The sequence below is a fragment of the Dermacentor andersoni genome, chromosome 11 (assembly GCF_023375885.2).
Source record: "Dermacentor andersoni chromosome 11, qqDerAnde1_hic_scaffold, whole genome shotgun sequence".
Taxonomy (NCBI): domain Eukaryota; kingdom Metazoa; phylum Arthropoda; class Arachnida; order Ixodida; family Ixodidae; genus Dermacentor; species Dermacentor andersoni.
Window position 1 is genome coordinate 54,115,020 of NC_092824.1, and position 15,661 is coordinate 54,130,680.

General features: G+C 43.9%; 1 protein-coding gene across 1 annotated transcript in view; it reads right to left on the reverse strand.

Moving 5' to 3' along the window:
* Positions 1–3,055: 3,055 nt before the first annotated feature.
* Positions 3,056–15,661, reverse strand: part of Spt-I (serine palmitoyltransferase subunit I) — a 37,126-nt gene continuing 24,520 nt past the window's right edge. The window contains exons 11-12 of the mRNA XM_050167828.3: positions 14,790–14,904; positions 3,056–10,970 (exon numbers count right to left, since the gene is read on the reverse strand). Of these exons, the coding sequence (XP_050023785.1) occupies positions 10,803–10,970; positions 14,790–14,904 (283 nt within the window). The 3' untranslated portion in view covers positions 3,056–10,802. The remainder of the gene's footprint in view (positions 10,971–14,789; positions 14,905–15,661) is intronic.

Below are 15,661 nucleotides of genomic sequence, written 5' to 3' on the forward strand. Positions count from 1 at the left end.
TTAGGAGTGAGGATCAACGGCGAATCTCTCAGCAAATTTCGGTTAGCAGATGACATTGTCATGTAAGCAAAGCACTGGGGATGAATAACAACAAATGACTGAAGAACTTAACAGAGAAAGTGTAAGAGCAGGATTCAAGATTAATACGCAAAAGGCAAAGGTAATGATCAATAGCCTGACAAGGGAACAAGAATTTACGATAGCCAGCCAGCCGGCCTTACCCACAAGGGAGCCCGACCATGAGAAGGAAATATACAGAAGAATAAAGATGGATTGGAGTACATACAGCAGGCATTACCGAAACCTGACTGGGAGCTTACCCCTAGCTGTCATTGAAGTGTACAAAACAGTGCATTCTACCGCTGCTAACATGTGGGCGGAAACTTTGCAGTTAACAAAAAAGCTTGAGAATAAGGACCGTGCAGAGAGCGAAGAAATATTAGGCGTAATGTTAACAAACGGGAAGAGAGCGGTGTGAATTGGGGAGCAAATGCGAATAGCCAATATTATAGTTGATATTAGGGGAAACTGGAGCTGGGCATGCCACGAAATGCGTAGGATAGATAACTGGTGGATCATTAGTCACAGAATTGTTGCCAAGGGAAGTACAGTCAACAACAAAAGATGAAATTGGGATGATGAAATTAGAAAATTTGCAGGCGCAAGATGCAATCAGCTAGCACATGACAGGAGATCACAAGGAGTGCTTCGTCCTGCAGTGGACATCAAAATAGGCCGACGATTATGATGATGGTACAACTCTGTGCAATGTCTAGGGCAGCGGAGTCACCGCCTGGCGGGGGCTTCGGAAACCTGCTTAGTCTGGATTACTCTTTAGTCATCTGGGTATCTTGTGAAGACCTGGTTCCGTGGTTATTGCGATTTCATAATAGCTTGTCTACCCTTTTTAATGTGTCAGCATTAGAACGGTCATGCGAACGAAAACCTGTCTGTCGGCTTGTGTACGGCAAAAGAGGGGAGAGGAAGCCAACGCAATTGGAAGGGGGGAGCCTCACCTGAGAGGCGGCGCACCCAGTGCACTGTAATGGCCTCGCATAGTTGGGGCTCGGCCATCAGCAGATGCACTTCGCTCCTGGGCAAGTCCGGACACGTGTCTTGTCGTGTGTTCCATTAATCGCATTCTTCTAGGGGGCAAAACTAATGCTGACACATTAGTGTTGCATGGATCATATCGACTGCCCTCATTTTTGAAGATGAACGGTAGCATCGGGCCTGGCACCGCTGTCTCGGCACTAAATTCAGTGTTTTCCTGTGTATAGTATGCTCTGCGTAGTTGGTAGCATGATTCATTGACCAAAAACATTTCAATTTTGTTGCCTACTAGAACTTTAAGCACATCGCAAAAGGTGTTCTCAAGAAATTAAATGGTCGCTGTGGTGCGTTACAGAGGTCCTCCGCAACGGCATTGCGGCAAGATTCGGCAATCTAGCATTAATGGTAAAGGTATTAGATACAAGCAGCATTAAATGATAGGGCACGAGTTAAGCCAGACGCTCTCACAAAACACAAAGAACACGTGAACCGAAGTGCCAGGTTGCAGGCACATATGAAATGTCGTGCTTCTTTCGCTTACACTATAACATATCCTTTCACTACAACAAGAGGCTTTGCACTCCAGAATATTGGCAAAACTCACAGTCAAATGCCGCCGTCTACATTCCAACGCATACGGCCAACCACCCATGTGCAGGTATTCGGCAGCTATAAAATGTCTGGAACATCTATCATAAGCGCAGACAAGAATAGTCGTCAATGCAAGCGAAGGTACAAGGCCATGTGCTGCAGTGCTGGCCTGCACAGGGAGATTTAACTAGATTATTTCCATCATACACATCATGAAGGACTCAACTTGGTCCCTGTACGTTAGTTCTGCGTCTACCCTTCAGAAACAATCAGTGCAAGTTAGTGATCCATCTATGAACACTCCTTTTTTTTTTTTTTTTTTTTTTTACAGCAAAGCTGTATATCTCTGCCCCCAATGCATTTGTTGTGTCGGTGGGGGACAAAAATAACCTCTTTCTTGGGCCAATTCCGGAGGTAGTGCTATCGTAGGCTAAAATTGAAGCGAAAACTGTGAATATCCTTTCGAATCACACGTACAGCGCATACCACATAGGTCGCTTCGATAAAGAGAGGCATAAAACACGTCCCATGTCAACATGATGGATTATAAGGCGGTCGTTAACAATGGGAAGCACAGAATGATTGATAACGACATCCGCTTGTAACAGGGGGCATGGCATCAATGCCCATATAAAATATACATTAAAGTGAAGGTTTGTGACAGCGCAGTTTGTAAGACAGGATGCGACTTCACTACATTACATATACATAAAGAGGGCCCGCCTAGCAACGCATTGCATTTGTGTTGTGACAATGCTATGGGAAGGCCACGTACAGTCAGGACTCCTGAAGAGCAGCGTGCATACAAAGAGTGGCGAAGAGAACAGAGACAACAATGTGAACAACGGCATTGTGCTTGTGCCACGGATGAACATCTTGCCCAGGACGCTGAGCGCAAGTGCCAAGCACGGCGGGATAATGATGAATGTTGTGAAGCCAAAAATGTGGCCAAGCAACGAAGGTACAATGCAATCATTTGTTTCAAGGGGCAAATTTTAAATTTGAGAAATTTCTCGACACAGGATTTGAATTTAGTTGCTCCGCGTGTTGTCAACTGTTAAGTGCATTTCGCTCGTCTCTGGTCCACTCTTTGTAGGTGCACGAAGTAGCAGAGCAAGCCAACCTGCAGGCCGTTTAAATGTCTTTGGCTAATAATTAAGTAAAGTGCATTTGAATGTCACCATGTGAACAATTTCAAGCCATGGAGCAATGAGTAATCGTTTTAGGTGTCGTTCACAGCTTCGCTGTCCAACCACTTTACAGCATGGATTGGAACCCAAGTTCTTTCCTGCTATGGCCTTGGGTAGCGTGCACAGTTTACGAGCGAGCTTTGTTCAATGATGTGAAGTGATAAATATGATATGATAAATGATGATGTGATAAATATTGTAACCAAAAAATGGGTGACAACTTCAACCAAATGTTTAATGCATTGCCTTAAATGCAATATATTTTAAAGTTACAGGCACTTTTTCATACCTATGTAGTGTTGCTACTTGTGTGGAGAAGTTGAGGACACACATCAAATAATTGCTGGACATTTTCATTCAAAGTGGGCTGCCTTAAAACTGGCTATACTGTATTTTTCTTTGCTGTTCATTTCAAATACATGAATTGAAAAGCATGTTTATTAAGTCTTCACCTAGTCTAATATTTATGTAGCTTTAGCTGCTTAGACTCTCCAAGAACTTTTGTTACATACATTGCTCTGTTTTCATTTCTAGTGATTGCAGCGCAGTGCTCGGCATCAAGTCCACCCCATTGTAACCTCAACAAAGATCCAAATGCACTGTGCTACTATGAAACAATGGTGCCTGCCATGGTTCCCATGAATGTGCAGACCGTTGGTGTTGACATGACCTCGAGATCGGGTGCAAGGGCTCTCCGAGGCTATAGTGTTGCCCCTCCAGTCCTGTATTGCGCCACTAGAGAATCCCACACTATCTGCTACGAGCTATGTGTTTGGTTCTCTTGGCTTTCTCACTAATGCGATTAGCATTTGGGGGAGAATTCACCCACTTTGCTGTGTGTGTGTGTATGTATGTACGTATGTCCATATCTAACCGCTGTGTGTGCGAAAGCACACAGACCGGCGCACCACTGATCTCGGAGGCCACGCGCGGACTTCGTAGTGGCGGCACTAGAGGCACACCATGTCCAGAGGGAACCGCGAGGGGCGTCTGGCTGCAGCACATACCTCATAAATCTCATTATTTTAGTACTAATCACATCAACGTTCATCGTGAGGTAGGTTCCGGCAGAATTTTTTTTTTTGCTCACTGCAGTTCCGGCAAAGGCACTGCTAAGCCTTTTCACGTTTGAAAAAAATCCCACGCATCTTGAACAAAACCGTCGGTCTTGTGCTTGCCAATTATTTCATTTCACTCTAATTTCTCAGCAAGACAGCTTTTCATGGTCCGCCTTATACTTGGCCGCGTTTCTTGTCTGGTATATGTCAGAAAAAGATGCGAAGTTGCATTCATCTGAACTCCCCACCATTAGTAGTGTTCAAAATATGTAGAAGCCACTTGGTCGCTTCCGGCGTCTTCTCTTATGACAAAGCATGGCCTTCAGGATCTGTTTCTCTTAAGCGCAAAGTTGGGGGAGGGGCTGTGATGTGGAATATTGAGGAGCAGATGAAGGCAAATTCACTTTTCTTTCCCCTTTAAAAATGAGGCAAGTAACAGTGCCAAGTGTTACACAGAACGAGTGGCATTATAACATCCGATGTTGCCACAAGATTTGAGCAAAACGAAGCAACTGTAAGCGCGAGGTCTTTTTTTTAAATGTAAATCTTTTTTTTTTCAAATGTTTCAATAAAACCAGGCCTTTGCACACATGAGAACAAACTATAACTCCTTGTTGCGGTGCATACAGAATTAATATTTGGCTCAGATATTTATGACAGCACAGTCCAGGAAATAAACAGCTTCGTCACCATGCTAAAATAGTGTTGCAGGGCCCCTGTGCTGGCACAAATACAAATAGGCTTGATCTGGGAGCAAGAATGACATTTCGCATTCCTAGTCAAACCGACTAACTCAAGAATAAAACATGCACGCACACAATGAATCATATTGCACATATACATATATACCTCTTACTGTGCTTTACTCTAAAAAGAAGATAGTAGAAAGCTCCAGCATTAACACAAGTAGTGAAGCTTTCAACACTGTAGGCAAACAACCCTGGTTGCAAAGGCAATCTTAATGTCACATGACCAATGTCGCAGAAGAGAACATCTTGTCCAGTGGTCTTGTATAATGAACAATTCGGTGTTATTTATACATAGAAAAAAATAAAGGAATATGGCATTACTGTACACACAGCGGAGCATTCTTACACGTCGACTTTTGGAAGCAAACAACTTTGCACACAATCATGAAGGAAAGTTTCATCAAAGACAGAAAAGTAAAGTGTGGTCCCTTGACGATATGCACTTGAGACCATAATAAGAAAGTCCAAGCATTTTCGGACAAATGTGATCCCACATACGAGCAACTCAAACTTGCAAAAGGCCTTGTTACAATGTTGCACAAACGGCACAATTCTTCGGTTACTGCAGCTAAAAGAAAATGTTTCAGTCAAACATGTGCAGCCCATGCGAATACAAGTCAGCATAAGACTGTTGCAGAGCAGACTCCCATTCACCAACTTTCGTGCAGAAAATTCCCCCACAAAAGTTCATGTAATGAAGTGAAGTCCAGTAAGTAAATCGATCAACCTGCTGAGAATGTGACCGACAACAAATATAAACAACTCCCAAATACCTTCAATAAGGACAAGCAAGTTTTGTCTAGTAGCTGTAAAACTTTCACGTGTTCAATCTGAACTCTTCGTCCCCAAGACAACCAGTTAACATTTCCAGAAGGAAAAAAAGCAAGAAAAAGGACACAAAAACCAAACAGAGCCTGCATCACGTCTCGTAACAGGACAACTGCTTCTTTGTTACAACTTATTCCAGTCTGACAACTTTTGTTTGTTTGCTTTTTGTACAATGAAATGTGACCACCATGAATTAGAACAGCATAAAAACATAAGAAGGCAGAACCATACTAGAATTCTTCCCGCTTACACCAGAATTAACGCTGCTAGTCCACAAAGAAACCTTTCACTGTGAGAAATTAAACAGCACTGAAATTCTTTTAAAAGGTGCTTCATGCTTCTCTTTAAATGTGCCTAACACTACTTTGCTTGCTTGTCGCAAATGTACAATAAAGTCAACATAACCCTAACAGTGTACACCTCTTGCGGGCGTCGTGCGAGATGCAAGTGCGAAGTTCACGACCATTCTGCTTACGTGCACCAAGGAGACATCTAAACCCAAGCTAGATTGGTATTGTCCACTTTTAGGATTGTAAATATGTTAGCCTTACTGCAAACAAAAAGAAAGTATGTGGAAATGGCCACCTTGAAATTCTCGCACATTGTCTGGCTGAGTACGGTTGCTAGTTAACAAAAGCAAAACAGATTGCACCTAATTTGGTAAGTAAAACCCAACCCTTTGTGGGCTTTTACCTGCATAAAGAATTTGTGCACACACACATACAAAAAGGTGAAATTAATTGAGTAACCCTGGCGTCAAGGCGCTGAAGTTTAGGCCTGAAATTTAAAAAGTGGCAAGTTTCGGTTTTTCTGCAGAAAAAAAAGCAAAAAGAAAGGGGGGGGGGGGGGCAGCTTCTCTGTTGCAGTGGCACAGTTTGCCATGAAATATTCGACAGTACAGAAAAAAATTAATTCATAACCCACATTTGGAAAATTTCTGCAGCACAAAAGCATTCTTTTCCGACTGGCCGACATTCAGGCAACCACCACTCACGATAACGATCGGCGTGACAGCCAGATGATCCCTGCCGAAACGCCCAATAGTGGATGGGCCTTACAAAAAAAAAAAAAAAACATGCTTCGACAATGCAGGACCACGCCTTTTAAAAGCAGTGATATTTTCCACTACATTTCACGTAAGAGCACTTTGTAGCCAACAACACTAGACTGTGACGTTGACAAGCTTAAAGTACCGCTATAAAGAAACACTAAATCCCTTGACCGATAAAGTATTGTTTCAAAACTCTATTTTCATTGGTTTAGCTGCAATAGATTCAGTACTAAGAGATAAAAAGAAAGTCCAAGTTAAAATGTGTTTTACTTTCGTGCCAAAACCCTTGTGCCAGTACATAGGTGCGACGTCGTGCATATTAATGTAATTTTTTCGTATCTGGGTGGCTGGGGCTCGGAAGAAGTTCTCAAAACTTGCCAAGTATTTCACTCTTTTAGGTAGGATTCTAGTTTATCGTTACTGACAAAAAAATTAACCAGGCCCTAGCAGACTGTGTCAAAATACGTGACCTAATGGCGAATGGGTGCGGGAACTTCAAGGTGGTCATGCCACCAGTTGTATTTTCCGAGTTGCAAAGCATCTTTCCAAGGCAAGTGTGTTTCTCATTTATTTTTTGGCTTGTAGAAGGCTAATTTACTAGGATACCTCAAAGAACTTTTCCCTACAATGTCTCTTCACAGAGCAATGCCAGTCAGTCAGTGGACCCATCCTAGCCTTATTGGGGACCCGTAAATAATTTTTGGTCGTAGCAGAAGTTGTTGCTGCTGCTAATGAGACAAGCTCAAGCCAAGCCAAGCCAAGCCTGCGTCTAACAGAGGCTGTCGTTGAGCACACACAAATCAACATGCTTGGGAGTGATGCTTAAAAACAAGTGAAACAAATACATGTTAGGCACTGCAGGACGTCCTCGCTATGTAGCTGTGAATGCTTACCATGTTTAGCCAGATAAAATAGCTATACATATAATGCGAGGGAAAACAGGACAAACCAGAGATTATAATGGGCATTTTTTCTTTTCTTTTTTAACTGAACATAATTTGTAAATGTTGCATATGGCAGACAGCACAATTATATTCCTTAAGCTGGATTACTCCAAGAGCTGAAAATTACTTGCATGAGAAATTGAAATGCATAACTGAATAATCAACAAAACTGCAGAAACCTTTTAACCACCTTGTGGCATAATTGCAATTTAAAAATTGTAGCCAGTGAATAACTTACCGGCTGCAATGCATAATTTGCAACACATGCTGTAAAGCGATTTGTAAAATGTTGTTCATCAGTTAACTGTGCATTTCGATTTACATATTGCGCACGTAATGTATGCAAGCAATCCAGTTGAAGGATTAGAAATGTCTGCCTGTGAATTTCGTTCGGTCAAAAAAGAAAAAAAAAAAAAGGAAGAATTTGGTATATAATACTGTATGTTACAATTCCAATGAAATCAAATGTCAACCATAAGCTGTCATACATTTCGACAGAGCACAAACCACTACAGTGATGCATCGATCCATTCGTTGCTCACAATGTGTTGAGCGAAGAGTCTATCCCACTTTCCTAGCAGGCGCATTTCCCTCTATGCACTCCTGTCCACTTTTAGCACACAAGGTCGGCTTTCCTGCACAGCTCGGTCGTGCGGCAGTCGAACTCACCATTTTATGAGGGGTGAAAAACAGAAAATGAAATATTGCATTATATTCGGAGCATTGTTCCTACTCACTCATAGACACATACACACATGCATGCACACGTGGAAAAGCACAACACCATCCTGGCCCACGATTTTCCAAACACAGTATATCATGCTTTTACAGTAAACAACGGCTGACACGGGCTTCCTTCCAGCCAGATGACGCTTCATTACACAGCAGTCACTCAGTCCCCATACTGATTTAAATCAAAACATGGTTGAGAACCGCATGCAAAATCTAGCCAAGTAAAGCACCACCCACCCTGCAACTCCTTGTATGAAATGAAAGAACTTCTCCCCCCCGCCCCCCAAAAAAAAGAAAGGAAAGATAGAGCGCAGTAAGAAATGCTAGAAAACAAGTACACATGGACCAAAGTGCCTGAATACTCAAGCAGGCCACCAAAATAAACAAAAAGAATTAGGCATTAAATTGCACAAGCCAGCACAGAGACTCCCATTTGGTCTATCGTGAGAAAAAGGTGAAATCGAAGAAGAGCTGGCCACCTCTGAACAAACTGAAATTGAGGACCTCCAAGAACGAACGGCATTCTGAATTGGCAGAAAATTCAATGGGAGGCGAAATGAAACAGACCGACAGTGAAAAAAACGCATATAAAGGAGAAAGCCGGGTATTGGACCCCGAAGTTTTTTTTTTAAAATCTTTATTCTACAACGTACGGTGCTGAAAACCTGCAAATACGATCGCACCTCATTATAACAAAGTCGCGTTCAATGCAAAGATACCTTCGTTATATCAAATATTCATAATGCCGATATCGACGAGAATCAAGGTTGCAACCAGCGACATTTCTTTCTTAGCCTAAACCTAAATATCCCGACTATGTGATGTCTACTTCTCTTTACCCAAAAGGATCTATCATAACATGATGATAACGCATGGAACCACAACAATTTTTACATGGTTACTGAACAGATAATCATCTCTCTAGCTTGCTGCATTTAACCTCTGGAAAGCCAGCAGCAATGCCAAGTTCCCCCATCCCTGGCTGACAGCTACTATCATGCTGCGTGGAACATAGGAAACTCATACAATCACCTCTAGAGGTTGCCCCAGGAGTGGGGAGAGCAACAGCAAGTCTGGTAAGACAAACACAAATCTTGAGTGAGCTGGCTGACAAAGCATCATGTTACTCATTCTGTGTGGCTCTTAAGTTATGAGTGTCACACATGAGTTGGCAAATGTCGCTATGATTTACGCAGTTACGATCACAATGGCCATGCCAAGTATTCCCAAACATTGGTGTTCTTGAGGCTCTGCGGCCCGTCAGAGGCAAAAATGAACTAATTACTTCCAGACACAGAATTTCTGACGATGGCTAACTCACAGGAGGGTTAAAAGTCTGAGGTCACATTTACATTAGAGGCCAGCTCCAACAAGAGCCCTTGTCCATCTAAACATTTCAATGCTGACTCAACTATGGATCCGGCATTGACACTCGTGAATTGGCAATCGTCCGTAACAGCTACGAAAGAAATGATAACTGTCCATTAAAAGTGGATGTTAGCATCGGGCATGACGCAGCCGTGCGTTTCAGAGATGCAAAAACTATAATGCCCCATCAGAACACACTTAGGCTGACAGGCGGCGAAATCTCTCGGACAGAAAGCAAAGAGAAAAAGAGAACACACGGGCTGGCCATTGTAGGATCCATTCCTTCTTGTGTAGAAAGGGATAACAAGAAACGTCCTATGTTAAATATATTGCGGTGCAATAGCAGAACAACAACCGACATAGACAAGCTTTTCCTCAAGGCACTGCCGGAGCTAAAGGCCCAGCAACCGGTGCAACTGAGGAATGGCAGCACCATCCCACGCGCCAGGCACATGTTTTTGCTGAAGAAGCAATGTCAGCCATCTTGTTTGTACCAACTGGGACTCAAATCGAAGGCCACCTGCCAAATGATGGTCATGCGCAGTAGATCAAAGGCGCTGAAACTTAGTTTCTAGAGGCCATGCTTCTGAACAAGATATCAAATGGAAACAAAAAGAACACACTCCATCTGCTGCAACAATAGAACACTCCAATAATGATATTATAAAATGTCTAATCTGGCACTTTCTTGCTACTTTATGCAAGCTTAAGTTTCCTAGTGGCAATGGTATAGTATGAGAGGTTTGTGAATGTTTCGCGAACATTACTATTCGCCGTTACAGTTTGTTGATTTCACAAAACAACAGCACAGCAGTTACAAGGCAAGCATGCTCCTATGCTTCACCTTGCGAGATGGCAGCCTTACACCAAAGCTCTGCTGACATAACGCAGGACTACCACAAGCACCCCCACGAGGTCCTGCAATGTGAGAACCATGTGGCTGGCCGCCTGACTAAACAAAAATGAGCAGTCATGCAACTGCTCTTGAAACAGCAGAATCTTGCGCAACGTCCCTGTGCCAGACGGCAGCCATTAAGCCTTCTGCATGTAAATGTCGTTGCCAGATGTGCTTGGGTTTCACCGCTACTGTACCTACATACTGGGTCGAGCAGCGTGGACAATGAGGCATGGCAGTAACAGGAAGTCGATCAGTCTGGTGCGCAACTGTGACACAAAACATATGAAAAAAAAAAAGGGAACAGAACAAACAAACAAAAAGCTTCTGCCCATTTTCGCCATCAGACCAGCACAGCTTCGGCTACTTGTCGGATGACGCTGTAGGCACGCTCTATGTCCTCTTCAGTCAGAGAGGCCGAAACAGCTATGCGAATGCTCGCTTCTTTGGGTCGGTGCTCCCGGTCTTCGAGGTACCGGGCACGGGTCAGCGCTACGCCTGCCTCCCACGCCTGCAGATAGGTTGAGAGAACAGAAGTCGCCGAACGATTTAAAAGAGGGACTGCAACAAAGCATCACTTGAGCTAAATTGGTTAGAAATGAGTAGCATATAACACAGAAGCAATCTTGGCAAATCTGTAGAGCTTGTAAATTGTCTAATTTCCGTCATTAGCAGCCTTTAAATAGCACCTAAGCAGATGATGCATGCACTTAGTGGCAAGTGGATATGATGTGAAGTCCCAGCAAGTTGGCCCCGAGATTTTGCAGCACACCACAGGTAGCTGTGGGTGCATAATCTCGGAGGTTGTGCCAGGGAACCACGAGTTCTGGATCGTGCGTCACTTCGAACATGTGATACTGGAGCTGCCTTTGTCAATTTCAGCGTTAACCCTTTCGCTGTCACGGACGTACCGGTACGTCATGGCGCTTCCCCCCCCTCAGTGTCACTGACGTACCGGTACGTTCTCTATCGTGCGTTCAAAATTTCGCGCCTGAGCGCAAAGCTGGCGTTCCTGGATTGGCCCTGCTATCTGTAGAGTATTTCTACAAGTTCGTATTTTCACCCAGCACTGTGTTGATACATGTATTGAAGTGTACGGTGCAACTGCTACTCCCCCCTCTCTCCTTGCTCAGTGGTGCGGTCGCTCCGCGTTCGCTGGATCATGCGTCGCGCGCGGGTGGTTATGGGTTCAAGGGTTGTTCTGCCATCTCCGCTGGTTTGAAGGTTTTTATTCTTTTTTTTTTCTGTTGGTGCGTCTGCTACGGCGCGTCAAGTTAGGGGCACGCGCCGTTGCCTCTCCGAACAGAGATCGACACATGATTGCTTCTCTCGCCACACTTTCGTTTCCGGCTTGCTGCAGTAAATGTAAAGCCCCCCAAACTTTGTTTTATCCTTTTTCCATCTCACTCTATCTTCTTGATCACACAACGTCATGTATCTCTCCGTTGTCTGGACGATTGAAAGCGCATCCTCCCTGCGCGCGTTTAGTTTCGGATGGCTGCGCACGCGGGACCTTCGTCTGCTCATTGGAGCAGTGGCTCTTCCGACTCGGAATACGAGCCGAGCTCGGATGGAGTCGGACAGCGTCTCTTCTGAGGAAGAAGTGAGTTCTGAATCATCAGATTCGGATGTTGAAACCGCAGGACCATCATCCCGGAAGCGTGCGCGGCAAACGGAAGCTATGTGGAAGAAAGGAGATTTCTCACCGACGTTGTTTCCTTTCGACGGGTCACGTTCAGGACCGTCCGCGAGCGCAACCCTACAACCGGATGCGCAAGAAGGTGATTATTTCAAGCTGTTTTTTGATGAGCCAATCGTTTCACACATTGTGAGTGAAACGAATCGGTTCGCGCTAGTGAAGACAAGCGCACAAGGAGTTGCGCGCACGTCGCGGCTGAGAGCTTGGGTGGAGACCGATGCAGAAGAAATGTACTGTTTCCTTGCGGTCGTTCTGCTGATGGGCCTGATAAAAAAAGAATGCCTTGCAGGACTACTGGAGCACGAACCCTATGTTGCACACACCATATTTTGCAACCATTTTTTCGTTGAACCGCTTCTTGCTCCTCCTGCGGCTTCTCCATCTGAGCGACTCCACAGATATCGCAGATCGGCTGAGAACAGTGCGGCCATTTATGCAAGCAATTCAGAACAAGCTGAGCAGCCTACTGATTCCGCACCAAGACCTGTGCATAGACGAGTCTATGATGCCATGGAAAGGGCGGCTGTCATTTCGGCAGTACATTCCTTCAAAGAGGCACCGCTTTGGTGTCAAGTTATTTGTTCTCTGCGATGTCAAAACCGGCTACATTCTGAAATTTGTTGTATACACTGGAGCGACGACAAACATGACCATGGTCAAGGATTTGGGATTTTCTGGCTCCGTCGTTCTAGAGCTACTTGAAGACTACCTCGGAAAAGGACATTCGCTATTTGTAGATAATTGGTACAGTAGTCCAGCACTGTTCAACTGCCTTCAAGATAAAAAAACCAACACATGTGAAAGTGTTCGGACCAACAGGAAGGGGCTTCCAAATTTCTCAAAAAAGATGAAAAAAGGGGAAGTGGAGTCATATCACACCAAGGCGCTTCTTGCACTCAAATGGCATGATAAGAGAGATGTACATGTCCTAACGTCGATGCATGATGCACGTCTGGAAGACACAGGGAAGGTGGATAAGGTAACAGGCGAGAACAAGCAAAAGCCCGCACGTGTTCTCGAATACAATATGAAGATGGGATTAGTGGACAAGACGGACATGATGATGAGTTTCGCTGAAAGCATTAGGAAAAGCCTCAAGTGGTACAAAAAGTTTTTTTTCATATTATGGACATGTGCCTTCTAAATGCCTTCATCTTGTGGCGTGAAAATGGTGGACGCAAAACATTGGGCGAATTTCGCTTGAATGTCGTGTACCAACTGATCCAAGAGTTCCACACTGCTAGAAGGAGAGGTGGAAGATGGAGTGGTGATGACCCGACGAGGCTCACAGCCCGACACTTTCCCCAGATGGTTCCTCCAAGCGAAGCCAAAGGGAGCCGCGCCCAACGGAGGTGTCACATGTGTGCGAACACTGTTCGACGGCAAAAGAAAAGGAAAGACACCCGTGTGATGTGCGCCGAGTGTGACAAAGGCTTGTGCCTGGACCCATGCTTCAAGATCTACCACACTCTCAAGAAGTATTGCGCAGTTTTTTTTTCATGTTACCCTCATTTATAGTCAAGCAGCTGATGATGATGATGATGATCACTAACAGCTGCAGAACACTGAAATGTGCATATTTCATTGACAATGTTATTTGTAGACCAATAATAATCAAAAATAAATTGCTATGTTCATTCTCTGGTATGCTCGTTCCCTGAAACCAAGCCGTCACTGGGGGTGCGTCACGGCCAGAAATGTCCGACAGCGAAAGGGTTAAAGACGTCTATTTTTACAAGCTGCTTGTGATCCATCCACTCATATTTCAAACGTAGAATTTTGCACGGAAGCTGCTCTGCATCTATGGCTTCAGCTTCCGCTGGCAGCAAGCTGCCTTTTCATCTACTTTCACTTCTATTTTTCGTTATTATTTCTGCATTTCATCTAAAGCAAGAAGCAATTTCCCCAGGCTTGCTTTGGCGTCATTTTCTGTTGCATTCGCGTGGTTGCCACACCCGTTTGTTGTGGGGTAGGCCACACTGAAATTTTTGGGTGACCAACATTTCAGTCAGAATTTCAACCACTCCATTAGATTTATTACACTTTACTCTCCCTGGCACTCTATTTGCTTCCTAGTTTTGCTCTTGTTTGCTAGCTTTTAAAAATTAAATTTAAACGAAATTAAATTTTAAAAACGAAGGCTCGCCAGAAGACCATAGTATTTTACTACACATGTTCTGTCAGGCCTGTGTAGCTGTCCATTCAGGGACATTCTACAGTACTATTGCGTGTTCAATGTTGCACTGATAATTGATATATGTTTGCTGAATGAATCTCGTGACTGCTAGTAATGAATTACAGGAAAGCTTCAAAGTATAATTAATTATTTACAAGGATGTAAAGATGTAAACTGCTACATGTAAGAAACTACTTGTCATTTGTTACATCTAAGTATTCGAGTAAGGAGTCAGAGACTTGGTCTGGTGTAACTTATAACTACTCCGATCTGTTTTTACTCTGATTCCACCATTAGCCCTCTACGATAGGTCAAAATGGCTCGGGCCCAGCTTGTATGGGCTGGGCCGGAGCCATTTTGATTTATCACGGACGGCTAACACAGATTTGGAATAAAACAGATTGGAACAATTTTACGTTATACCGGCCTTGGACAGAAAAGGCCTCGGCATTCACCTTGTGGACAATATCGTCGAGAAGTTCCGCACACTTGTCTTTCGGGTGGCTGCCAGCGACATACAGGTGCTTGACAGGTGATTCAGCATTGCCACCTAGACGCAACTGTGCAATCCTGTTCATAAAAACAACAGACAAAACAGACTAAGTCAAAATGCAAAGGCAAGGGTTCTGGAACTCAATACCATGGATGACTGCCACCACCACAGATTGGTCTCGATTGCACAGTATGGGCAACAGGATTGTGTTGAACGGTAATGCAGATTTATGCTAATGTAATAAACTGCAGTGTAAACGTCTAAACTAAAGTCTAAACTAAACGTAGCCTTAACTATTTACAACAACAACAAAAACACAATCTGATTTCAGGACTTAACATTTAACTTTGTATCACAGTTTGTGCCACCGACATTATCCTGGCACTGCGCTTGTATGAGTGTGTAAAACTCACTAAGCATGTTTCTCCACTTAAAGAATTCACAGCATGTAAACTCAGAAAACCCAGTTAAGTTTGCAGCTCTTATAAATTTTAAAGCTTTAACAAGTACAGTCTCATCAGCGAATATTCAAAACACACTGATACAGGCAAGAAACAATTTATATATATTTTGTCATAGCCGATAATGCGTTATAATTGTGTTCATCATATCGAGGTTTGACTGGTCTATTAAATAAAGTTTGCTCCAGTTATGCAGCTTGATCCAACACTGCCTCAACATGCCACCGCCGACATGACACGAAGGCGCCGCCACAAGAAAGAGCAAGGCCCTCGTGAAAACTCCTTTGCGCAGTAAACGTGGCGCACACACAATTGGCCAGAGAATTCTCTACGTATGAAATCCGAGTGGAACACGGTATCACTGCGAATGACG